At 36.5% G+C, this 23,697-nt stretch overlaps 4 protein-coding genes across 8 annotated transcripts in view; all 4 read right to left on the reverse strand.

Moving 5' to 3' along the window:
* The window catches only part of LOC135124201 (calbindin-32), a 325,924-nt gene that overhangs the window by 134,058 nt on the left and 168,169 nt on the right, over positions 1–23,697 (reverse strand). The window lies entirely within an intron of this gene.
* LOC135124672 (uncharacterized) lies at positions 1,891–4,755 on the reverse strand. Its single transcript, XM_064049905.1, has 4 exons — positions 4,696–4,755; positions 4,349–4,638; positions 2,547–2,670; positions 1,891–2,494 (listed from the first exon to the last, which is right to left on the reverse strand). Exons 1-4 carry the CDS (start codon positions 4,753–4,755, stop codon positions 2,162–2,164), a joined length of 807 nt encoding a protein of 268 aa, XP_063905975.1. The 3' UTR covers positions 1,891–2,161.
* Positions 9,622–22,469, reverse strand: LOC135124673 (uncharacterized). Its single transcript, XM_064049906.1, has 6 exons — positions 22,389–22,469; positions 22,014–22,336; positions 17,005–17,086; positions 16,659–16,948; positions 10,080–10,203; positions 9,622–10,028 (listed from the first exon to the last, which is right to left on the reverse strand). Exons 1-6 carry the CDS (start codon positions 22,434–22,436, stop codon positions 9,690–9,692), a joined length of 1,206 nt encoding a protein of 401 aa, XP_063905976.1. The 5' UTR covers positions 22,437–22,469; the 3' UTR covers positions 9,622–9,689.
* On the reverse strand, positions 14,774–15,288 carry LOC135124195 (B1 protein-like). The gene is made up of 2 exons (XM_064049093.1): positions 15,177–15,288; positions 14,774–15,128 (listed from the first exon to the last, which is right to left on the reverse strand). The coding sequence occupies exons 1-2, from the start codon at positions 15,222–15,224 to the stop codon at positions 14,793–14,795; spliced, it is 384 nt and encodes a 127-aa protein (XP_063905163.1). The 5' UTR covers positions 15,225–15,288; the 3' UTR covers positions 14,774–14,792.

Here is a 23,697-nt window from a genome sequence, read left to right on the forward strand (position 1 = left end):
ATTGCAGCGAAATTTATATATTTATCCGAATTTAAAAAATTCTGTTTATTTAACGCCCATTTATTACTACCTAAAATGCCTAATTTACCGTTAGAGACCTAAAGTGTTAATTAAACGACCTAATTGTAAATTTTAAAAGGCTTAAAATAGGATTCCACGACCAACGAAGCGGACGCTGGCCTGCATTTCATTTAGATTATAGCCGGAAGGAGGTGAATCTCTGAAAAAGCATTTTATTTTAGAAGTTTATTGTTAGTTATAGTGAGTGTCTTTGCGTGTTAGTGAGTGTGCTGGGGCCGGTTTTCATTTTTGTGCATACAGTAAAGAATCCTCAAAATGCCTAAGGTAAAATCACCATGAAAGACAAAATAAAATTATGGTTAGGGAATAATTTGGACGCTAATTTTCAATTTCCTTCTTCAACCAAAGACAATGAGTTATTCTGCAAAGTGTGTGGAAAAGTTGTAAGTAAACATTTAAAATAATGACGCTTTAATTATGTTAACATTTTTGTTTCCTAGTTTAAGTGCGAAAAAAAATCACACTTTGAACAACACTGCAGTGGCGATGCACATATAAAGAACAAGAATAAATCCAGTAAACAGACATTATTAAACATTAGTTCCGACAATGATTTTACGCAATTTTGCACCGATTTATGTAGAGCATTTACAAATATTCCATGGAATAAAGTTAGTTGTAAACAAGATAATTAAACATAAAGCGATTCATCTGCTATTCTACGAATCTAATCACCTCATGAGCACTAGTTGTATTTCCTGCTTTAAGGTCTTGTGAAGGTCCCTTGAATTAATGAAAATATTTTGCACGGCTGAGAATGATAAAATGGTGATGGTTCGTCAAAGATCAAGAAAGTTAAAGGTGATGTATATTTAACGATAAATCTTGTCTATAGCGAGAAATTGTGTTACTTTTTGTAACTTTTCTTATCGACTTTTCTTAATTTTGTGTTAATCGACGAAATACAAGAATCTTATTTTAGAAGTATTTTTAATGAATTATGATTTTGTTTAATTTAATTAGTTAAATTGTTATTGTATGTATAAGCTAGTACTGCTCCCAAAAAAATCGTCGAAAAAATATTTCCTAGAATATCATTTCAAGCTCCATGTCTTGTCAAACAAAAGACATGTATAGTGGTCATAGAAAAAAAAACCTGAAGTTGTGATGAAATTTTTACTAAGGAAGATCCATTACAAAAGACAATGCTGGAACTCGTGAAGTATTAGTAATAATTGTGTTTTGATACATCTCTTAGTAAGCCCCTGATGCACTGCTCAAATTTTAAAGACGTCATTTCTGGAGTCCTCTGATTTATGAAACACCGCTGTTGTATATGATGTTGCATCGCCGGACTGATATTCCTTTCCGTGAGGTATTTTTTTATTGGGCCAAGCAGCAAGGCGCCTGCTTTAGTTTGGAATCCGAGCACTCGATGGGTACACGAAAAATACGCTCCCAAATTTGGTATATTATAATCGCCTGCTTCTATCTTTTCCCAGATATCGTCGGTTACTCTTGACCTTTCCATGCAGTTAGGTATTGTTGTTCCATCGTGAGGTTCACAACACTATGACTGATAAAATAAAAAAATCAAATAAATAGGAGACTAAGTACCTGAATGTATGCGAAGAGGGAGACGAAGAGGATAGCGGTGATCTTCATTTTGGATCACCACACTCGATAGCTACCAAAAGTACTTAGCTTGTTACTAAACAGCGATTTCTACTAGCTATGTGGAAGACAGAGCTCGGTTTTTATAGTATACTGAGTAAATTGTATTAGCAAATCAAAATTTGCTTCAAGCTACACTTGTTATTCAACAAACGACTATAAAGTTTTGTTGACTATGAGATTATAGTAATAAACTTTAGAAGTAATGGAATGTTTATTGATGTTTAAAATACATAGTGTTATTAAAAATCGGCAAAAATAGTTTCACATATTAACAAAAAACTTACTTCCAGCTAAGAACTGAAGTTCTCACTACATTTTTAAATTTAACTAAAGGTAAATTCTTTATATGTTCTGCCAATTTATTAATAGTTATTTAATAAACTAGTTTGTTAATGAAGGTGTAACTATGGTTTAATAAAATTTTCCGGACAAAAATGATCAAGATAATTAAGCAAACACACACTTAATTCGTTTTTGAACGCAAGATCTTGTCGGCGCATTTCCTAACTTCCACAGCGGTCTTTTCTGGAGACTCGTGGTTCTCGAAACACTCCTCTGCCACCTTTTGTACCAGTGCGTCATCGTACTTTTCCTTCAACTTAGCTTTGATGTTGTCACCCTGCAACTCGCCTGCTTCGTTTTGGAATTTGACCACTTTATGGACACACAACAAATAAGCTGCCAGTTTGGGGTTGTCATATTTATGGGCTTTCAAGTCTCCCAAAATTTCCGGGGTGACACCTGACTGCTGCTCACACGCTGTTACAGCTTGTTCGTGTGCGATATCCCCGGTACACTAATGGTCAATCAAATAAGTAAGGCAGAGAAAATAAAGAGGACTGAGTTACCTGACTGTACACGCAGAAGGCGACGAAAAGAACTGCAAGGAACTTCATTTTGGACGACGACGATGTCTGGTGGTACGCTGATTTAAATAGGATTTTGGGTGTGATAAGAGAGTGATAAATGAGTTAAAGGTGATGTCGATAATGCAAAAAATTATCAGAAGAGATTTTTTATTTGGATGTTTGTTGTTTTGTTGCAGCTTTTCGTGACTGTAGGGGAACATGGAGTATCTGTAGGAAATAATAGACACTGAAAAACAAAGAACTTGAGGAATACCTGTGGGAACGAATAGACAGAATTCAGCAGAAAGCCAAAAAAATCATATTAGATAAACAAGGTTCCTGGGAGTGATAAGACGGTGACAATGATAACAAATCAGAAAAGTTAAAGGTTATGGAAGTTCAGTGGCTAATTACTATTGTTTTTGATAGCCAGAAAAAACATCTGAGAAGTCTCATGTGATTGCCTAGCAGTTATCGAATCAACCAATTATAGCATATTTAATTTTAAGTTAGTATAAAGCTGCTTTTGGGTTATCACTAAATTTACCTATACTGATTTAAATTTTATGGATACATCTGGTTTCAATGTCAATACGACTTTAGATACTGGTTTTATGTTATGTGGACAAAAAATTCACGTTTTTGTGAACTTTGCTAACCCACAAAGATAAGTCGTTATGTAATTGAAGTTGACAATAAAGTTATCAAAATTTTATTAATTCTTTTAATTGCCTGATATTATATCTTTTATTCAAATCATAAACGCAAACAGTTTCAGGAAAAGCCATCCGTCTTGAAGTAAACCCATTATTATAATATATATTATCATACAGAGTGACAATTAACTCATGTTTCTATGTATTTATCTGTGCTACATATAAATTATTGCCAAAATCACTCTTACCTTGGAATGTACTGGCGCCGCCCACCCACCCTCTTTTTTCTTAGAAGGTATATCATTTGCTAAAGTCAATCTTATCTTAACAAGCAGTAGCCCCGCCCACCCACCCTCTTTTTTCTTAGAAGGTATAACATTTGCCAAAATCAGTTTCATCTTGGCAGGAACTATCCCAGCCCTCAACCCTCTCTTTTCTTAAAGAGTATGTCATTTGCCAAAATCGGTCTTATTTTAGTGCAAGTAATAACTCCGCCCACCCGTAGAGAGATCTCATTAGCCAAAATTAGTATTATCCCAGCAGGTACTAACCCCGCCCACCCACCCTCTCTTTTCTTAGAGGGTATATCATCTGATAAAATTAGTCTTATCCTAGCTAGTAGTTAAAACTGATTATAGCAAACGAAATACCCTCAAAGAAAACAAAAGGCGGGTGGGCGGGGCCAGTACTTTTTAAGATAAAACTGATTTAGGCGAATGACATTTTATCTTCTAAGAAAATAGAGGAAGAGTGGGCGGGGGTTGTACTTGTTAAGACAAGACTGATTTTCACGGTTAACATATCCTCTAAGAAAAGAGAGGGTGGGTGGGCGGGGCTAGTATTTACTAAGATGATAGTAATTGTGGCCAAGGGCATATCTTCCAAGAAAATAGAGGGTGGGTGGGTGGGGCTAGTATTTGTTAAGATAAGACTGACTTTAGCAAATGATACCTATTTTCTTAGAGGGTATATCATTCGCCAAAATCAGTGTTATCTTAGCAAGTATTAGCAAGGACTGGTCATAGAAAACCTGATGTTGTGATTAAATTTTCTACTAAGGAAAATACATTACAAGAGACAATCCTGGAAGCTGTGAAGTATTAGTTAAAATTGTATTTTTGATCTCATATTAAGCCCCTGACGCACTTCTCAAATTTGATAGACGTCATTTCTGGAGTCTTCTGGTTTATGAAACACCGCCGTTTTATATCACGTTCCATCTCCCGACTGAGACCCTTTTCCCTGAAGTAGTTTATTATTGCGGTAGTCCGCAACAGGCCTGATTTAGTTTGGAATCCCATCACTTGATGGGTACACAAAAAATACGCTCCCAAATTTGGTATACTAAAGTTGCCTGCTTCTATGTCTTCCCAGATATCGTCGGTTAATCCTGACTTTTTCATACAGTCACTTACTGGAGATTCATCATCACAACACTATGACTGATAATATAAAACAAAAAAAAAAAAACAAATAAATAGGAGACTAAGTACCTGAATGTATGCGAAGAGGGAGACGAAGAGGGAGACGAAGAGGATAACGGTGACCTTCATTTTGGATCGCCACACTTGACAGCTACCAAAAAGGCCGTCATAAAATTAGATAACTAACTAATAGAGTGCTTAACTTCTTGTTAAACTCACCTCTACTAAACACGGTGTTTATGGTAGACTGAGTAAATGGCAACTGCAAATCAAAATTTACTTCAAGCTACACTTGTTATTCAACAAACGACTATAAAGTTTTCTTGACTACGAGATGATAGTAATAAACATTAGAAGTAGTTTTAAAGGCAAATTTGGGAAAGAAAATCACCCAATAAACGTGGCTTTTATTATCCACAATCAGTATAAATTGCACCTGCACCTCAAAATATTAGTTTAAGCTCGATCAACAAAAGGCGATAAATGAAGTTGTCGTAAACGCGATATAAAAACAATCCTGAAATGGATTATTTTCTATAGAATACTTTTCTTGAAACGTTTAAGTTAAACGTCAATTGCTTCAAGAATCTGCACTCAATCTAAATTTTTTTGGGTACTTTTTCAACATAGTGTTACGTTGTTCGGTGAATAAAATCGGCGTGGGTAAAACCCAAAAATTTATTTCTTAATACTTCTTCTCTTTCCGGTGTTCTTTATAGGCTTCCCAGTCTTCAGTTTTCCTAGTGTTTTTTGCTCTATTGAAAAATTTTCTTAGCCCCGATTGGAGAAGGCTGAGCCTTCGGTTCCATCATAGTGTACCTTTGTCCAGGCCTTCCTTCTTTAGGGGGCAACTTTTCTCATAAGCTGACATTAGAGAGTGGTTGAGTATGTTCTCTAGAGGTAGTTTCCCGCCTCCTCATCCTCTTTTGCTTTTCAGCTACCAGAGGTGTGAAGGTTGAACGCCGCACTCTCTTTATTGACCCTGAGGTCTTTCTTTCCCCTTTGCCCTTAAGGTTTATCCTGGAGGAGGATGGGCCCAGTTTCGGCGGGTCGGCATTCGCCACCTCCGCTTGCAATCGAGCCTTCCTCCGCCTATTTACCTCAGCCTCTTAGGAAGCTGTGACCCCACATTGGCTGGGTTTTCCGTTTGAGGTGCACCCGACGGCACTTCCTCAGTGGGTTTTTTGTTTTTATTATCCATAATGTTGGATTTTGTTGTTGTCTAAGCCGACAACCACCAACGTATGTCCAGGCAAGACGAGCCTCAGTCCTAACCTACATATCTGGAGAAGAGAAAAAATCCGGGTCAGATTTTCACTACCCCCAGGAGGGTTTAGTTCCGGGGGGCATTTACGCCCACCCTAGATCTCCCTTCCCCAGGACTTGTCCGGCTCTTCGTAACATTCGTTGGACTGAACACGCCTGAATGATAATCGTTTCCGAAGGTGGCGTCTATTTAATCCCATACTTGTGCGTTCGAAGTCTTTCTCGATTATCCATCGCGACATCTGCTTCGGGGCTAGTATCTGCTAAGATAAGACTGAATTTATCTAATGAGATACCGTCCAAGAAAAGAGAGGGTGGGTGGGCGGGGCTAGTACCTGCTACTATAAGACTGACTTTGGCAAATGAGATCTCTCTTAGAAAAGAGAGGGCGGGTGAGTGGGGCTAGCATCTGCCAAAATCAGATTTACCTTAACAGGTACTAGCCCCACCCACCCACCCTCTCGTTTCTTAAAAGGTATGTCATCTGCCAAAATCAGTTTTATCTTAGCAGATACTAGTCCCACCCACCCACCCTCTCTTTTCTTACAAGGTATTTCATTTGCCAATATCAGTTTTATCTTAGCAGCTACTACCTAGGACAAGACTGATTTTGGCAAATCACATAGTTTCCAAGAAAATAGGGGGTGGGTGGGCGGGGCTAGTAACTGCCAAGATAAGACTGATTTTGGCAAATGAAATATCCTCTAAGAGAAGTGAGGGCGAGTGGGCGGGGCTAGTATCTGCTAAGATAAGACTGAATTCATCTAATGAGATACCTTCCAAGAAAAGAGAGGGTGGGTGGGCGGGGCTAGTACCTGCTACAATAAGACTGATTTTGGCAAATGAGATTTGTCTTAGAATAGAGAGGGCGGGTGGGTGGGGCTAGCATCTGCTAAAATCAGTTTTATCTTAGCAGCTGCTAGCCCCGCCCACCCACCTTTTCTTTTTTTGGAAGGTATATCATTTGCCAAAATCACTTTTATCTTAGTAGCTACTAGCCCCACCCACCCGCCCTCTCTTTTCTTACAAGATGTGTCATTTGCCAAAATCACAGCTACTAGCTAAAATAAGACTGATTTTGGCAAATGACATACCCTCTAAGAAAAGAGAGGGTGGGTGGGCGGGGCTAGTATCCGTCAAGATAAGACTGATTTTAGCAAATGAGGTACCCTCTAAGAAAAGAGAAGGCGAGTGGGCGGGGCTTGAGAGCTATTTGAGATTCTAGCGATTCGAGAAACGTTAGATTTTAGAGATTCTAAAGATTCTGAAGATTTCAAGAATTTGAGGATTCTCAAAATTATAAATAAATATTCTAAAGATTTCAAAAATTCCAGAGATTCCACGAATTCCAAAAATTGCGAGGTTAGAGATTTCAAAAACTCTACATATTCTGAAAATTTTGAATATTCTATATGTTCTACAGATTTTACAGTTTCTAACGGATCTAGATTCCAAATAACTTAAAATTTCCAATATTTCGGAAACTGAAATACCAAAAATTTTGAAGAATTTTCGAACGCCGCTTCGAGACTTGTCTTTATGCGACCGCTGCTCGGCCGTCCTGAGTGATGAGTAGGCTTCGTATCTTAGGTTTTTTGCCTTTTTATATCTACTTAGGCATTGCAGCGAAATTTATATATTTATCCGAATTTAAAAAATTCTGTTTATTTAACGCCCATTTATTACTACCTAAAATGCCTAATTTACCGTTAGAGACCTAAAGTGTTAATTAAACGACCTAATTGTAAATTTTAAAAGGCTTAAAATAGGATTCCACGACCAACGAAGCGGACGCTGGCCTGCATTTCATTTAGATTATAGCCGGAAGGAGGTGAATCTCTGAAAAAGCATTTTATTTTAGAAGATTATTGTTAGTTACAGTGAGTGTCTTTGCGTGTTAGTGAGTGTGCTGGGGCCGGTTTTCATTTTTGTGCATACAGTAAAGAATCCTCAAAATGCCTAAGGTAAAATCACCATGAAAGACAAAATCAAATTATGGTTAGGGAATAATTTGGACGCTAATTTTCAATTTCCTTCTTCAACCAAAGACAATGAGTTATTCTGCAAAGTGTGTGGAAAAGTTGTAAGTAAACATTTAAAATACTGAAGCTTGAATTATGTTCACATTTTTTTTTCCTAGTTTAAGTGCGAAAAAAAATCACACTTTGAACAACACTGCAGTGGCGATACACATAAAATGAACGAGAATAAATCCAGTAAACAAACTTTATTAAACATTAGTTCCGACAATGATTTTACGCAATTCTGCACCGATTTATGTAGAGCATTTACAAATATTCCATGGAATAAAGTTAGTTGTAAACAAGATAATTAAACATAAAGCGATTCATCTGCTATTCTAGGAATCTAATCACCTCATGAGCACTAGTTGTATTTCCTGCTTTAAGATCTTGTGAAGGTCTCTTGAGTTAATGAAAATATTTTGCACGGCTGAGAATGATAAAGTGGTGATGGTTCGTCAAAGATCAAGAAAGTTAAAGGTGATGTATATTTAACGATAAATCTTGTCTATAGCGAGAAATTGTGTTACTTTTTGTAACTTTTCTTTTCGAGTTTTCTTAATTTTGTGTTAATCGACGAATTACGAGAATCTTATTTTAGAAGTATTTTTAATGAATTATGATTTTGTTTAATTTAATTAGTTAAATTGTTATTGTATGTATAAGCTAGTACTGCTCCCAAAAAAATCGTCGAAAAAATATTTACTAGAATATCATTTCAAGCTCCATGTCTTGTCAAACAAAAGACATGTATAGTGGTCATAGAAAAAAAACCTGAAGTTGTGATAAAATTTTTACTAAGGAAGATCCATTACAAGAGACAATGCTGGAACTCGTGAAGTATTAGTAATAATTGTGTTTTGGTACATCTCTTAGTAAGCCCCTCATGCTCTGCTCAAATTTCAAAGACGTCATTTCTGGAGTCCTCTGATTTATGAAACACCGCTGTTGTATATGATGTTGCATCGCCACACTGATATTCTTTTCCGTGAGGTATTTTTTTATTGGGCCAAGCAGCAAGGCGCCTGATTTAGTTTGGAATCCGAGCACTCGATGGGTACACGAAAAATATGCTCCCTAATTTGGTATATTATAATCGCCTGCTTCTATCTTTTCCCAGATATCGTCGGTTAATCTTGACCTTTCCATACAGTCAGTTATTGTTGTTCCATCGTGAGGTTCACAACACTATGACTGATAAAATAAAAAAATCAAATAAATAGGAGACTAAGTACCTGAATGTGTGCGTAGAGGGAGATGAAGAGGATAGCGGTGATCTTCATTTTGGATCACCACACTCGATAGCTACTAGTGCTTAGGTTGTTACTAAACAGCTATATCTACTAGCTATGTGGAAGACAGAGCTCGGTTTTTATGGTATACTGAGTAAATTGCATCAGCAAATCAAAATTTGCTTCAAGCTACACTTGTTATTCAACAAACGACTACAAAGTTTTGTTGACTATGAGATTATAGTAATAAACTTTAGAAGTAATGGATTGTTTATTGATGTTTAAAATACAAAGTATTATTAAAAATCGGCAAAAATAGTTTCACATATTAACAAAAAACTTACTTCCAGCTAAGAACTAAAGTTCTCACTACATTTTTAAAATTAACTAAATATAAATTCTTTATATATTCTGGCAATTTATTAATAGTTATTTAATAAACTAGTTTGTTAATGAAGGTGATTAATAATCGACACTTGTTTTAACTATGGTTTAATAAAATTTTCCGTACAAAAATGATCAAGATAATTAAGCAAACAGAGACTTAATTCGTTTTTGAATGCAAGATCTTGTCGCCGCATTTCCTAACTTCCACAGCGGTCTTTTCTGGAGTCTCGTGGTTCTCGAAACACTCCTCTGCCACCTTCTGTACCAGTGCGTCATCGTACTTTTCCTTCAACTTAGCTTTGATCCTGTCACCCTGCAGCTCGCCTGCTTCGTTTTGGAATCTGACCGCTTTATGGACACACAACAAATAAGCTGGTAGTTTGGGGTTGTCGTATTTATGGGCTTTCAAGTCTCCTAAAATTTCTGGGGTGACACCTGATTGCTGCTCACACGCTGTTACAGCTCGGTCGTATGCGTGTGCGACATATCCCGTACACTAGTGGTAAGTAAATAAGTAAGACAGAGAAAATGAAGAGGACTGAGTTACCTGAGTGTACACGCAGAAGGAGACGAAAAGAACTGCAAGGAACTTCATTTTGGACCACGACGATGTCTGGTGGTACGCTGATTTAAATAGGATTTTTGGTGTGATAAGAGAGCGATAAATGAGTTAAAGGTGATGTTGATAATGCAAAAGATTATCAGAAGAGATTTTTTTATTTGGATATTTGTTGTTTTGATGCAGCTTCTCGTGACTGTAGTGGAAAATGGAATATCTGTAGGAAATAATAAATACTGAAACACAAAGAACTTGAGGAATACCTGTGGAAACAAATAGACACAGATTCAGCAGAAAGTCAAAAAAATCATATTAGATAGACAAGGTTCCTGGGAGTGATAAGACGGTGACAATGGTAACAAATCAGAAAAGTTAAAGATTATGGAAGTTCGGTGGCTAGTTATCTGTTATCAGTTATCTAATCAACTAATTAGGTTTCGCTACGTCACCATTGTTTTGACAGCATATTTAATTTTTAGTTAGTATGAAGCTGCTTTTGGGTTATCACTAAATTTACCTATACTGATTTAAATTTTATGCATACATCTGGTTTCAACGTCAATAAGACTTTAGATACTGATTTTATGTTATGTGGACAAAAAATTCACACTTTTGTGAACTTTGCTAACCCACAAAGATAAGATGTTATGTTATTGAAGTAGACAATAAAGTTATCAGAATTTTATTAATTCTTTTAATTGCCTGATATTATATCTTTTATTTAAATCATAAACGCAAACAGTTTCAGGAAAAGCCATCCGTCTTGAAGTAAACCCATTATTATCATATATTATCATACAGAATAACAATTAACTCATGTTTCTATGTATTTATCGATGCTACAGATAAATTATGAATTCACTTTTTTTTTGTGTTTGAGACAATAATGACAGCGTTATTTGTTACAAAAAATAGTCAAGGTGAATTAAGAAAAAACTCAATTTTATTTCAAAAGGAAAAGTTGTTGTCATTTTCTGATGGCCCAAATTATGTTTATATTATGAGTTTATTGTATATTAGATTAAAAAAATAACAATGGAGTGATAAATTGCCACAATAGACAAGACTATATAGTGGCTTCAAACATTTGCCAAAATCAGTCTAGTACTAGCCCCGCCCACCCGCCCGCTATTCTCTCAGAGGTTATGTCATCTGCCAAAATAAGACTTACGTTCGCAAGTTCTAGCCCCTCCCACCCGCCCTTTACTTTCTCAGAGGGTAGAACTTGCTAATACTTGCTAAGATAAGTCTCATTTTGGCAAATGACATTTCCTCTGAGGAAATAGGAGCGGGTGGGCGGGGCTAGTAATTGCTGAGATAAGACTGATTTTGGCAACCGCCACATTCTCTAAAACAACAGAGGGCGGGTGGGCGGGGCTAGTACTTGGTAAGGCAAGACTGTAGGAAAAGTGGTTAGAATGGGATATAGAAAGTTAACTGCAGATGGCAGAAATTTTGAATAGAATGAAGAAGAGGGCAGATTCGAGAAGGTAGAAAATGTTTAGTAAAGAGCCAAAAGAAAGGGAAGAAGAGGAGGAAAAATGGAAAGAAACGAGGCAAAGGAAAAGGAATAAAAAATGCAGATAGGGAAATCGGAAAAAGGGAAGCTGGTACAAAATTAGGAGAAAAAAGGGTGAAGGTACTGTTTTGCAATGTCCAAGGGTTGCGAAAAAAAGGAAAAGGAGTTCTGGGGCTACGTGGGAAAATTTGATCTGGTGGGGCTAGTACAGACATGGGTACAAAGAGAAAACTGGGAGAAATTTGAAGAGACACTACCACAAGAATATGTGTGGGAGTGTCAAGGGGCGACAAAGGGAAAGAAAAAGGGAAGAGCAAGCGGGAGAATAGTAACGGGAATTCGAAAAGAAATGCAAGAATTGGAAAAGGGAAGTAATAATAAAAACGGACCAATGAAAAAAGTAACTCAGCTGGATAATAAACAATGGGAAATAATAGTCGTTTATAGCAAGAAAATGAAGGAAACCAAGATAAACATAGAAAAGGAAACAAAAGAAAAAGGAGCTGAAAAATACTTATAGCAGGGAATTTGAACGCAAGACTGGATGATAAGGGGACAACAATAATAGATAAAGAAAAGGGAGAAAAACGAGGATCAAAAACAAAGCAAATAACAAAGAAGGGAAAATATTGTAGAAGATAATAGAAGAAATGTGATGGGAAATTTTGAACGGAAACAAGGAAGGAGATGAAGAAGGAGAATGGACGTATGTAGGGGCTAGGGGAGAATCAATTATAGACTATGGGATTGTCAAGGAAGAGGCGTGGGAAGAAATAGAAAATTTCAAAGTGGAGGAAAGGGTAGAATCAGACCACATGCCACTAGAAATAAAAATCAAAGGAAAAGAGCACGAGTACGAAAAACAAGAGAGAAAAAACGAAAGAAAAGAAATAGAAAAAAGACTATGAGATGAAGAGGGAATTCAAAGATACAGAAGTAGACTAGAAAAAAGCAATTCGAAGTTAAAGAAGATACAGAAGCTATGATAGCAGAACTGATCAACTTAATCGTAGAAGCTACGGAAAAAAGAAAGATATACATATGGCAAGGGAGGAATAATGGATGGAACGGAGAATGTAGTGAGTTGAAGAGAAAAGCAAGGGAAAAATTAAGAAAATGGAAGAATAACAGGGGAAGGAAAGAAGACTGCTTAAAAGCAAGAGAGAATTATAGGAGAAAATGTGAAGAAAGAAAAGAAAAAAACGAGAAGAAGAAGAGAAGACAATAAAGTCCCTGACAACAGAAGAAGAAGTATAGAGATATATAAATAAGGAACGGAGAAGGAAGACTGAAGTCAGTAGGAAATTCAAAATACATGAATGGAAAAGACACTATGGAATTATTGGGAGGTTGTGAGGAAAAATGCTGCAAAATAAATAAAGGAATCACAACGACGGAAGAAATGTGGAGAGGTTCGGAAATAATAGAAGATGAAATAGGAAGACAGATTGAAAGACTGAAAAGAGGAAAGGAATTCAAAACGAAGCCTGGATGTTCGGGACAGAAATAGGAAAGAAATCTATGGGAAATGAAAACAATGATTAAAAGTTTCGAGAAGTACGTACAAAAAAAGGAATTTGAAGTGAATGTGGAAAAAACAAAAATGGTGGTGTTTGGAAAGAAAGTAAGAAAGGAGAAGGAAGAGTGGGCATGGACAGAGAAGAAGATTGAACAGGTGAAAGAATTCAAGTACTTAGGATATACATTAAAGAGCAAAATGGTCCGAAAAGCGAACAAAGTCATAGGAATAGTACGGGGACTAGGAGAAAGAAAATTTGGATATGATTATAAGAGAAGAATGATAATGTTTGATAGTTTGATCAAAAGTGTATTTATATACGGAGCTGACATTTGGGGATGAAGGGAATATGAAGAAATAAAGAGAGTGTAAGAAAAATACTTAAAATGGACATTGGGATTGGAAATGCATTTTTGTAGCAGAATATTAAAAAAAAAAAAATGCGAACATCGTAAAGAGCAACGAAACCATCAAATTTTACCTAGAAACAGTATTTTTGTCGATTTTTATTAAATCTGAACTATATTTCAATATTTTTTGATGATTCTGAGCGACGAAACACACTTAGAGCATGCAGAATCGTCTCAGATTAGGAAAAGGAGACGTTTGGGTCAATTTTATGCATTCTGGCATTCGTAGATACAAGAAAATTGTTAACATTCTTCAGAAACGTCACTTTTGAAGCGTTTTCTTGTAGTTTTAAGCCAATCAGAAATCCAACGGGCTCGGAAAGAGCAACGAAACCATCAAATGTTAGCTAGAAACAGTATTTTTGTCGATTTTTATTAAATATGAACTATATTTCAACATTTTTTGATGATTCTGAGCGACGAAACACACTTAGAGAATGCAGAATCGTCTCAGATTAGGAAAAGGAGACGTTTGGGACAATTTTATGCATTCTGGCGTTCGTAGATACAAGAAAATTGTTAAAATTCTTCAGAAACGTCACTTTTGAAGTGTTTTCTTGTAGTTTTAAGCCAATCAGAAAACCTACGGGCTCGCAAAGAGCAACGAAACCATCAAATTTTAGCTAGAAACAGTATTTTTGTCGACTTTTATTAAATCTGAAAATAAAAAATAATCAATAAAATAACGAAACAGTTTACTCACGTATGCCGCGTGTATTAGCAGAGGCGACTGAAGGTCATTTATGTATAAGCATTCTTGATTTAAGACAACAAGCGGTAACACTTGTTGAGACTGTATACGTGAGAGTGAAAGAGAGAAACTGCAAACAATACCGATAGTCGTCCAGACTTTTTCATTGCTACGACTTCCGCTTATTATATAAAACTTTGGATTTTATTTTAATTTCTGATGGTGTGATTATAACTTGTCTATACCACATTCATGGAACCTAGTTAGCCCAACAAAAGAAATGATTTACGTCGAGTTAATTTTGTATTCTTGTTGATTTTATGTTTTTTTATTATGTATAATGTTTATTTTTCTTCGTTATTCTCTTACTATTTTCGATTTCCTTTATATTATATTTTTAGTTAGTTTTGTTTCTGTAATTGGGATTTCTACCTCAATAAGTATGATTATTATTATTATTATTATTATTAAAATGACGAATTTTGTTGTATGGTGGTATAATAAAGTTTTCTCGAGAAAAATAACAAAAATAATTACACACAAACGTTTCCTTATAACAGACTTAATGCTTTTTTGGATGCAAGATCTTAAAGCTGCATTTAGTAAATTCCACGGCGGCCTTCTCTGGAGTCTCTTTGTTGTGGAAACACTGCTCTGCCACCTGTTGTATACCGGTGTCATCGTACCCGTCCTCCTTCAGCTTGGCTTTGATATTGTCACCCTGTAACTCGCCTGCTTCGTTTTGGAATTTTGCCACTTTATGGACGCAGAACATGTAAGCTGCTAGTTTGGGGTTGTCGAATTTATGTGCTTGCATTTCTCCTAAAATTTCTGGGGTAACTCCTGACTGCTGCTCACACTTTGTCACGGCTTGTTCATGTGCGAGATCTCCGGTACACTAATGGTCAACAAAATAAGAAAGAGAAAATAAAGAGAACTGAGTTACCTGAGTGTACACGCAGAAGGAGACGAAAAGAACTGCAAGGAACTTCATTTTGGACAACGACGAATGGCTGGTGGCATCACCGGTTTAAATAGGACTTTGGGTGTGATAAGGGTGATAAATGAGTTAAAGGTGATGTCGATAATGCAGAAAATTGTCAAAACAGATTGTAATTGCATGTTTGTTGTTTTGATGCAGCTTTTCGTGTAAAGTGAGTACTAAGATACAGAGAACTTTAAGAAATAATGATTTAGAACTGAAGTTATGTGTAATCTATACAAAAGATTCACATTTTTTGTGAATAATAAAAACACAAATAAAGACATTTATGACTTTGCTAACCCACAAAGATAAAACGTTATGTAATTGAAGTTGACAATAAAGTTATCAAAATTTTATTAATTCTTTTAATTGCCTGATATTATATCTTTTATTCAAATCATAAACGCAAACAGTTTCAGGAAAAGCCATCCGTCTTGAAGTAAACCCATTATTATAATATATATTATCATACAGAGTGACAATTAACTCATGTTTCTATGTATTTATCTGTGCTACATATAAATTATTGCCAAAATCACTCTTACCTTGGAATGTACTGGCCCCGCCCACCCACCCTCTTTTTTCTTAGAAGGTATATCATTTGCTAAAGTCAATCTTATCTTAACAAGCAGTAGCCCCGCCCACCCACCCTCTTTTTTCTTAGAAGGTATAACATTTGCCAAAATCAGTTTCATCTTGGCAGGAACTATCCCAGCCCTCAACCCTCTCTTTTCTTAAAGAGTATGTCATTTGCCAAAATCGGTCTTATTTTAGTGCAAGTAATAACTCCGCCCACCCGTAGAGAGATCTCATTAGCCAAAATTAGTATTATCCCAGCAGGTACTAACCCCGCACACCCACCCTCTCTTTTCTTAGAGGGTATATCATCTGATAAAATTAGTCTTATCCTAGCTAGTAGTTAAAACTGATTATAGCAAACGAAATACCCTCAAAGAAAACAAAAGGCGGGTGGGCGGGGCCAGTACTTTTTAAGATAAAACTGATTTAGGCGAATGACATTTTATCTTCTAAGAAAATAGAGGAAGAGTGGGCGGGGGTTGTACTTGTTAAGACAAGACTGATTTTCACGGTTAACATATCCTCTAAGAAAAGAGAGGGTGGGTGGGCGGGGCTAGTATTTACTAAGATGATAGTAATTGTGGCCAAGGGCATATCTTCCAAGAAAATAGAGGGTGGGTGGGTGGGGCTAGTATTTGTTAAGATAAGACTGACTTTAGCAAATGATACCTATTTTCTTAGAGGGTATATCATTCGCCAAAATCAGTGTTATCTTAGCAAGTATTAGCAAGGACTGGTCATAGAAAACCTGATGTTGTGATTAAATTTTCTACTAAGGAAAATACATTACAAGAGACAATCCTGGAAGCTGTGAAGTATTAGTTAAAATTGTATTTTTGATCTCATATTAAGCCCCTGACGCACTTCTCAAATTTGATAGACGTCATTTCTGGAGTCTTCTGGTTTATGAAACACCGCCGTTTTATATCACGTTCCATCTCCCGACTGAGACCCTTTTCCCTGAAGTAGTTTATTATTGCGGTAGTCCGCAACAGGCCTGATTTAGTTTGGAATCCCATCACTTGATGGGTACACAAAAAATACGCTCCCAAATTTGGTATACTAAAGTTGCCTGCTTCTATGTCTTCCCAGATATCGTCGGTTAATCCTGACTTTTTCATACAGTCACTTACTGGAGATTCATCATCACAACACTATGACTGATAATATAAAACAAAAAAAAAAAACAAATAAATAGGAGACTAAGTACCTGAATGTATGCGAAGAGGGAGACGAAGAGGGAGACGAAGAGGATAACGGTGACCTTCATTTTGGATCGCCACACTTGACAGCTACCAAAAAGGCCGTCATAAAATTAGATAACTAACTAATAGAGTGCTTAACTTCTTGTTAAACTCACCTCTACTAAACACGGTGTTTATGGTAGACTGAGTAAATGGCAACTGCAAATCAAAATTTACTTCAAGCTACACTTGTTATTCAACAAACGACTATAAAGTTTTCTTGACTACGAGATGATAGTAATAAACATTAGAAGTAGTTTTAAAGGCAAATTTGGGAAAGAAAATCACCCAATAAACGTGGCTTTTATTATCCACAATCAGTATAAATTGCACCTGCACCTCAAAATATTAGTTTAAGCTCGATCAACAAAAGGCGATAAATGAAGTTGTCGTAAACGCGATATAAAAACAATCCTGAAATGGATTATTTTCTATAGAATACTTTTCTTGAAACGTTTAAGTTAAACGTCAATTGCTTCAAGAATCTGCACTCAATCTAAATTTTTTTGGGTACTTTTTCAACATAGTGTTACGTTGTTCGGTGAATAAAATCGGCGTGGGTAAAACCCAAAAATTTATTTCTTAATACTTCTTCTCTTTCCGGTGTTCTTTATAGGCTTCCCAGTCTTCAGTTTTCCTAGTGTTTTTTGCTCTATTGAAAAATTTTCTTAGCCCCGATTGGAGAAGGCTGAGCCTTCGGTTCCATCATAGTGTACCTTTGTCCAGGCCTTCCTTCTTTAGGGGGCAACTTTTCTCATAAGCTGACATTAGAGAGTGGTTGAGTATGTTCTCTAGAGGTAGTTTCCCGCCTCCTCATCCTCTTTTGCTTTTCAGCTACCAGAGGTGTGAAGGTTGAACGCCGCACTCTCTTTATTGACCCTGAGGTCTTTCTTTCCCCTTTGCCCTTAAGGTTTATCCTGGAGGAGGATGGGCCCAGTTTCGGCGGGTCGGCATTCGCCACCTCCGCTTGCAATCGAGCCTTCCTCCGCCTATTTACCTCAGCCTCTTAGGAAGCTGTGACCCCACATTGGCTGGGTTTTCCGTTTGAGGTGCACCCGACGGCACTTCCTCAGTGGGTTTTTTGTTTTTATTATCCATAATGTTGGATTTTGTTGTTGTCTAAGCCGACAACCACCAAGGCATGTCCAGGCAAGACGAGCCTCAGTCCTAACCTACATATCTGGAGAAGGGAAAAAATCCAGGTCAGACTTTCACCACCCCCAGGAGGGTTTAGTTCCCGGTGGCATTTACGCCCACCCTAGATCTCCCTTCCCCAGGACTTGTCCGGCTCTTCGTAACATTCGTTGGACTGGACACGGCTGAATGATAATCGTTTCCGAAGGTGGCGTCTATTTAATCCCATACTTGTGCGTTCGAAGTCTTTCTCGAATATCCATCGCGACATCTGCTTCGGGGCTAGTATCTGCTAAGATAAGATTGAATTTATCTAAAGAGATACCGTCCAAGAAAAGAGAGGGTGGGTGGGCGGGGCTAGTACCTGCTACTATAAGACTGACTTTGGCAAATGAGATCTCTCTTAGAAAAGCGAGGGCGGGTGAGTGGGGCTAGCATCTGCCAAAATCAGATTTATCTTAACAGGTACTAGCCCCACCCACCCACCCTCTCGTTTCTTAAAAGGTATGTCATCTGCCAAAACCAGTTTTATCTTAGTAGATACTAGTACCACCCACCCACCCTCTCTTTTCTTACAAGGTATTTCATTTGCCAATATCAGTTTTATCTTAGCAGCTACTACCTAGGACAAGACTGATTTTGGCAAATCACATAGTTTCCAAGAAAATAGAGGGTGGGTGGGCAGGGCTAGTAACTGCCAAGATAAGACTGATTTTGGCAAATGAAATATCCTCTAAGAGAAGTGAGGGCGAGTGGGCGGGGCTAGTATCTGCTAAGATAAGACTGAATTCATTTAATGAGGTACCTTCCAAGAAAAGTGAAGGTGGGTGGGCGGGGCTAGTACCTGCTACGATAAGACTGATTTTGGCAAATGAGATCTGTCTTAGAGTAGAGTGGGCGGGTGGGTGGGGTTAGCATCTGCTAAAATCAGTTTTATCTTAGCAGCTGCTAGCCCCGCCCACCCACCTTTTCTTTTTTTGGAAGGTATATCATTTGCGAAAATCACTTTTATCTTAGTAGCTACTAGCCCCACCCACCGCCCTCTCTTTTCTTACAAGATATGTCATTTGCCAAAATCACAGCTACTAGCTAAAATAAGACTGATTTTGGCAAATGACATACCCTCTAAGAAAAGAGAGGGTGGGTGGGCGGGGCTAGTATCCGTCAAGATAAGACTGATTTTAGCAAATGAGGTACCCTCTAAGAAAAGAGAAGGCGAGTGGGCGGGGCTTGACAGCGTTTTGAGATTCTAGCGATTCGAGAAACGTTAGATTTTAGAGATTCTAAAGATTCTGAAGATTTCAAGAATTTGAGGATTCTCAAAATTATAAATAAATATTCTAAAGATTTCAAAAATTCCAGAGATTCCACGAATTCCAAAAATTGCGAGGTTAGAGATTTCAAAAACTCTACATATTCTGAAAATTTTGAATATTCTATATGTTCTACAGATTTTACAGTTTCTAACGGATCTAGATTCCAAATAACTTAAAATTTCCAATATTTCGGAAACTAAAATACCAAAAATTTTGAAGAATTTTCGAACGCCGCTTCGAGACTTACTTGTCTTTATGCGACCGCTGCTCGGCCGTCCTGAGTGATGAGTAGGCTTCGGATCTTAAGTTTTTTGCCTTTTTATATCTACTTAGGCACTGCAGCGAAATTTATATATTTATTCGAAGTTAAAAAATTCTGTTTATTTAACGCCCATTTATTACTACCTAAAATGCCTAATTTACCGTTAGAGACCTAAAGTGTTAATTAAACGACCTAATTGTAAATTTTAAAAGGCTTAAAATAGGATTCCACGACCAACGAAGCGGACGCTGGCCTGCATTTCATTTAGATTATAGCCGGAAGGAGGTGAATCTCTGAAAAAGCATTTTATTTTAGAAGTTTATTGTTAGTTATAGTGAGTGTCTTTGCGTGTTAGTGAGTGTGCTGGGGTCGGTTTTCGTTTTTGTGCATACAGTAAAGAATCCTCAAAATGCCTAAGGTAAAATCACCATGAAAGACAAAATCAAATTATGGTTAGGGAATAATTTGGACGCTAATTTTCAATTTCCTTCTTCAACCAAAGACAATGAGTTATTCTGCAAAGTGTGTGGAAAAGTTGTAAGTAAACATTTAAAATAATGACGCTTTAATTATGTTAACATTTTTGTTTCCTAGTTTAAGTGCGAAAAAAAATCACACTTTGAACAACACTGCAGTGGCGATGCACATAAAAAGAACAAGAATAAATCCAGTAAACAGACATTATTAAACATTAGTTCTGACAATGATTTTACGCAATTTTGCACCGATTTATATAGAACATTTACAAATATTCCATGGAATAAAGTTAGTTGTAAACAAGATAATTAAACATAAAGCGATTCATCTGCTATTCTACGAATCTAATCACCTCATGAGCACTAGTTGTATTTCCTGCTTTAAGATCTTGTGAAGGTCCCTTGAATTAATGAAAATATTTTGCACGGCTGAGAATGATAAAGTGGTGAGTTCGTCAAAGATCAAGAAAGTTTAAGGTGATGTATATTTAACGATAAATCTTGTCTATAGCGAGAAATTGTGTTACTTTTTGTAACTTTTCTTATCGAGTTTTCTTAATTTTGTGTTAATCGACGAAGTACAAGAATCTTATTTTAGAAGTATTTTTAATGAATTATGATTTTGTTTAATTCAATTAGTTAAATTGTTATTGTATGTATAAGCTAGTACTGCTCCCAAAAAAATCGTCGAAAAAATATTTACTAGAATATCATTTCAAGCTCCATGTCTTGTCAAACAAAAGACATGTATAGTGGTCATAGAAAAAAAAAACTGAAGTTGTGATGAAATTTTTACTAAGGAAGATCCATTACAAGAGACAATGCTGGAACTCGTGAAGTATTAATAATAATTGTGTTTTGGTACATCTCTTAGTAAGCCACTGAGGCACTGCTCAAATTTTAAAGACGTCATTTCTGGAGTCCTCTGATTTATGAAACACCGCTGTTGTATATGATGTTGCATCGCCGCACTGATATTCTTTTCCGTGAGGTATTTTTTAATTGGGCCAAGCAGCAAGGCGCCTGATTTAGTTTGGAATCCGAGCACTCGATGGGTACACGAAAAATATGCTCCCAAATTTGGTATATTATAATCGCCTGCTTCTATCTTTTCCCAGATATCGTCGGTTAATCTTGACCTTTCCATACAGTCAGTTATTGTTGTTCCATCGTGAGGTTCACAACACTATGACTGATAAAATAAAAAAATCAAATAAATAGGAGACCAAGTACCTGAATGTGTGCGTAGAGGGAGATGAAGAGGATAGCGGTGATCTTCATTTTGGATCACCACACTCGATAGCTACTAGTGCTTAGGTTGTTACTAAACAGCTATATCTACTAGCTATGTGGAAGACAGAGCTCGGTTTTTATGGTATACTGAGTAAATTGCATCAGCAAATCAAAATTTGCTTCAAGCTACACTTGTTATTCAACAAACGACTACAAAGTTTTGTTGACTATGAGATTATAGTAATAAACTTTAGAAGTAATGGATTGTTTATTGATGTTTAAAATACAAAGTATTATTAAAAATCGGCAAAAATAGTTTCACATATTAACAAAAAACTTACTTCCAGCTAAGAACTAAAATTCTCACTACATTTTTAAAATTAACTAAATATAAATTCTTTATATATTCTGGCAATTTATTAATAGTTATTATTTAATAAACTAGTTTGTTAATGAAGGTGATTAATAATCGACACTTGTTTTAACTATGGTTTAATAAAATTTTCCGGACAAAAGTGATCAAGATAATTAAGCAAACAGAGACTTAATTCGTTTTTGAACTTAAGATCTTGTGGGCGCATTTCCTAACTTCCACAGCGGTCTTTTCTGGAGACTCGTGGTTCTCGAAACACTCCGCTGCCACCTTCTGTACAAGTGCGTCATCGTGCTTTTCCTTCAACTTAGCTTTGATGTTGTCACCCTGCAACTCGCCTGCTTCGTTTTGGAATTTGAGCACTTTATGTACACACAACAAATAAGGTGCTAGTTTGGGGTTGTCATATTTATGGGCTTTCAACTCTCCTAAAATTTCTGGGGTGAGACTTGACTGCTGCTCACACGCTGTTACAGCTTGTTCGTGTGCGACATCTCCGGTACACTAGTGGTCAAACAAATAAGTAAGACAGAGAAAATAAAGAGGACTGAGTTACCTGACTGTACACGCAGAAGGCGACGAAAAGAACTGCAAGGAACTTCATTTTGGACCACGACGATGTCTGGTGGTACGCTGATTTAAATAGGATTTTTGGTGTGATAAGAGAGCGATAAATGAGTTAAAGGTGATGTTGATAATGCAATATTATCAGAAGAGATTTTTTTATTTGGATGTTTGTTGTTTTGATGCAGCTTCTCGTGACTGTAGGGGAAAATGGAATATCTGTAGGAAATAATAAATACTGAAACACAAAGAACTTGAGGAATACCTGTGGAAACAAATAGACACAGATTCAGCAGAAAGTCAAAAAAATCATATTAGATAGACAAGGTTCCTGGGAGTGATAAGACGGTGACAATGGTAACAAATCAGAAAAGTTAAAGATTATGGAAGTTCGGTGGCTAGTTATCTGTTATCAGTTATCTAATCAACCAATTAGGTTTCGCTACGTCACCATTGTTTTGACAGCATATTTAATTTTTAGTTAGTATGAAGCTGCTTTTGGGTTATCACTAAATTTACCTATACTGATTTAAATTTTATGCATACATCTGGCTTCAATGTCAATAAGACTTTAGATACTGATTTTATGTTATGTGGACAAAAAATTCACACTTTTGTGAACTTTGCTAACCCACAAAGATAAGATGTTATGTTATTGAAGTAGACAATAAAGTTATCAGAATTTTATTAATTTTTTTAATTGCCTGATATTATATCTTTTATTTAAATCATAAACGCAAACAGTTTCAGGAAAAGCCATCCGTCTTGAAGTAAACCCATTATTATCATATATTATCATACAGAATAACAATTAACTCATGTTTCTATGTATTTATCGATGCTACAGATAAATTATGAATTTACTTTTTTTTTGTGTTTGAGACAATAATGACAGCGTTATTTGTTACAAAAAATAGTCAAGGTGAATTAAGAAAAAACTCAATTTTATTTCAAAAGGAAAAGTTGTTGTCATTTTCTGATGGCCAAAATTATGTTTATATTATGAGTTTATTGTATATTAGATTAAAAAAATAACAATGCAGTGATAAATTGCCACAATAGACAAGACTATATAGTGGCTTCAAACATTTGCCAAAATCAGTCTAGTACTAGCCCCGCCCACCCGCCCGCTATTCTCTCAGAGGTTATGTCATCTGCCAAAATAAGACTTACGTTCGCAAGTTCTAACCCCTCCCACCCGCCCTTCACTTTCTCAGAGGGTAGAACTTGCTAATACTTGCTAAGATAAGTCTCATTTTGGCAAATGACATTTCCTCTGAGGAAATAGGAGCGGGTGGGCG

Source organism: Zophobas morio, unplaced genomic scaffold (genome assembly GCF_036711695.1).
Source record: "Zophobas morio isolate AGI-343-1 ecotype UQ-CSIRO unplaced genomic scaffold, CSIRO_AGI_Zmor_V1 ptg000007l, whole genome shotgun sequence".
In the NCBI taxonomy this organism is placed as follows: Eukaryota; Metazoa; Arthropoda; class Insecta; order Coleoptera; family Tenebrionidae; genus Zophobas; species Zophobas morio.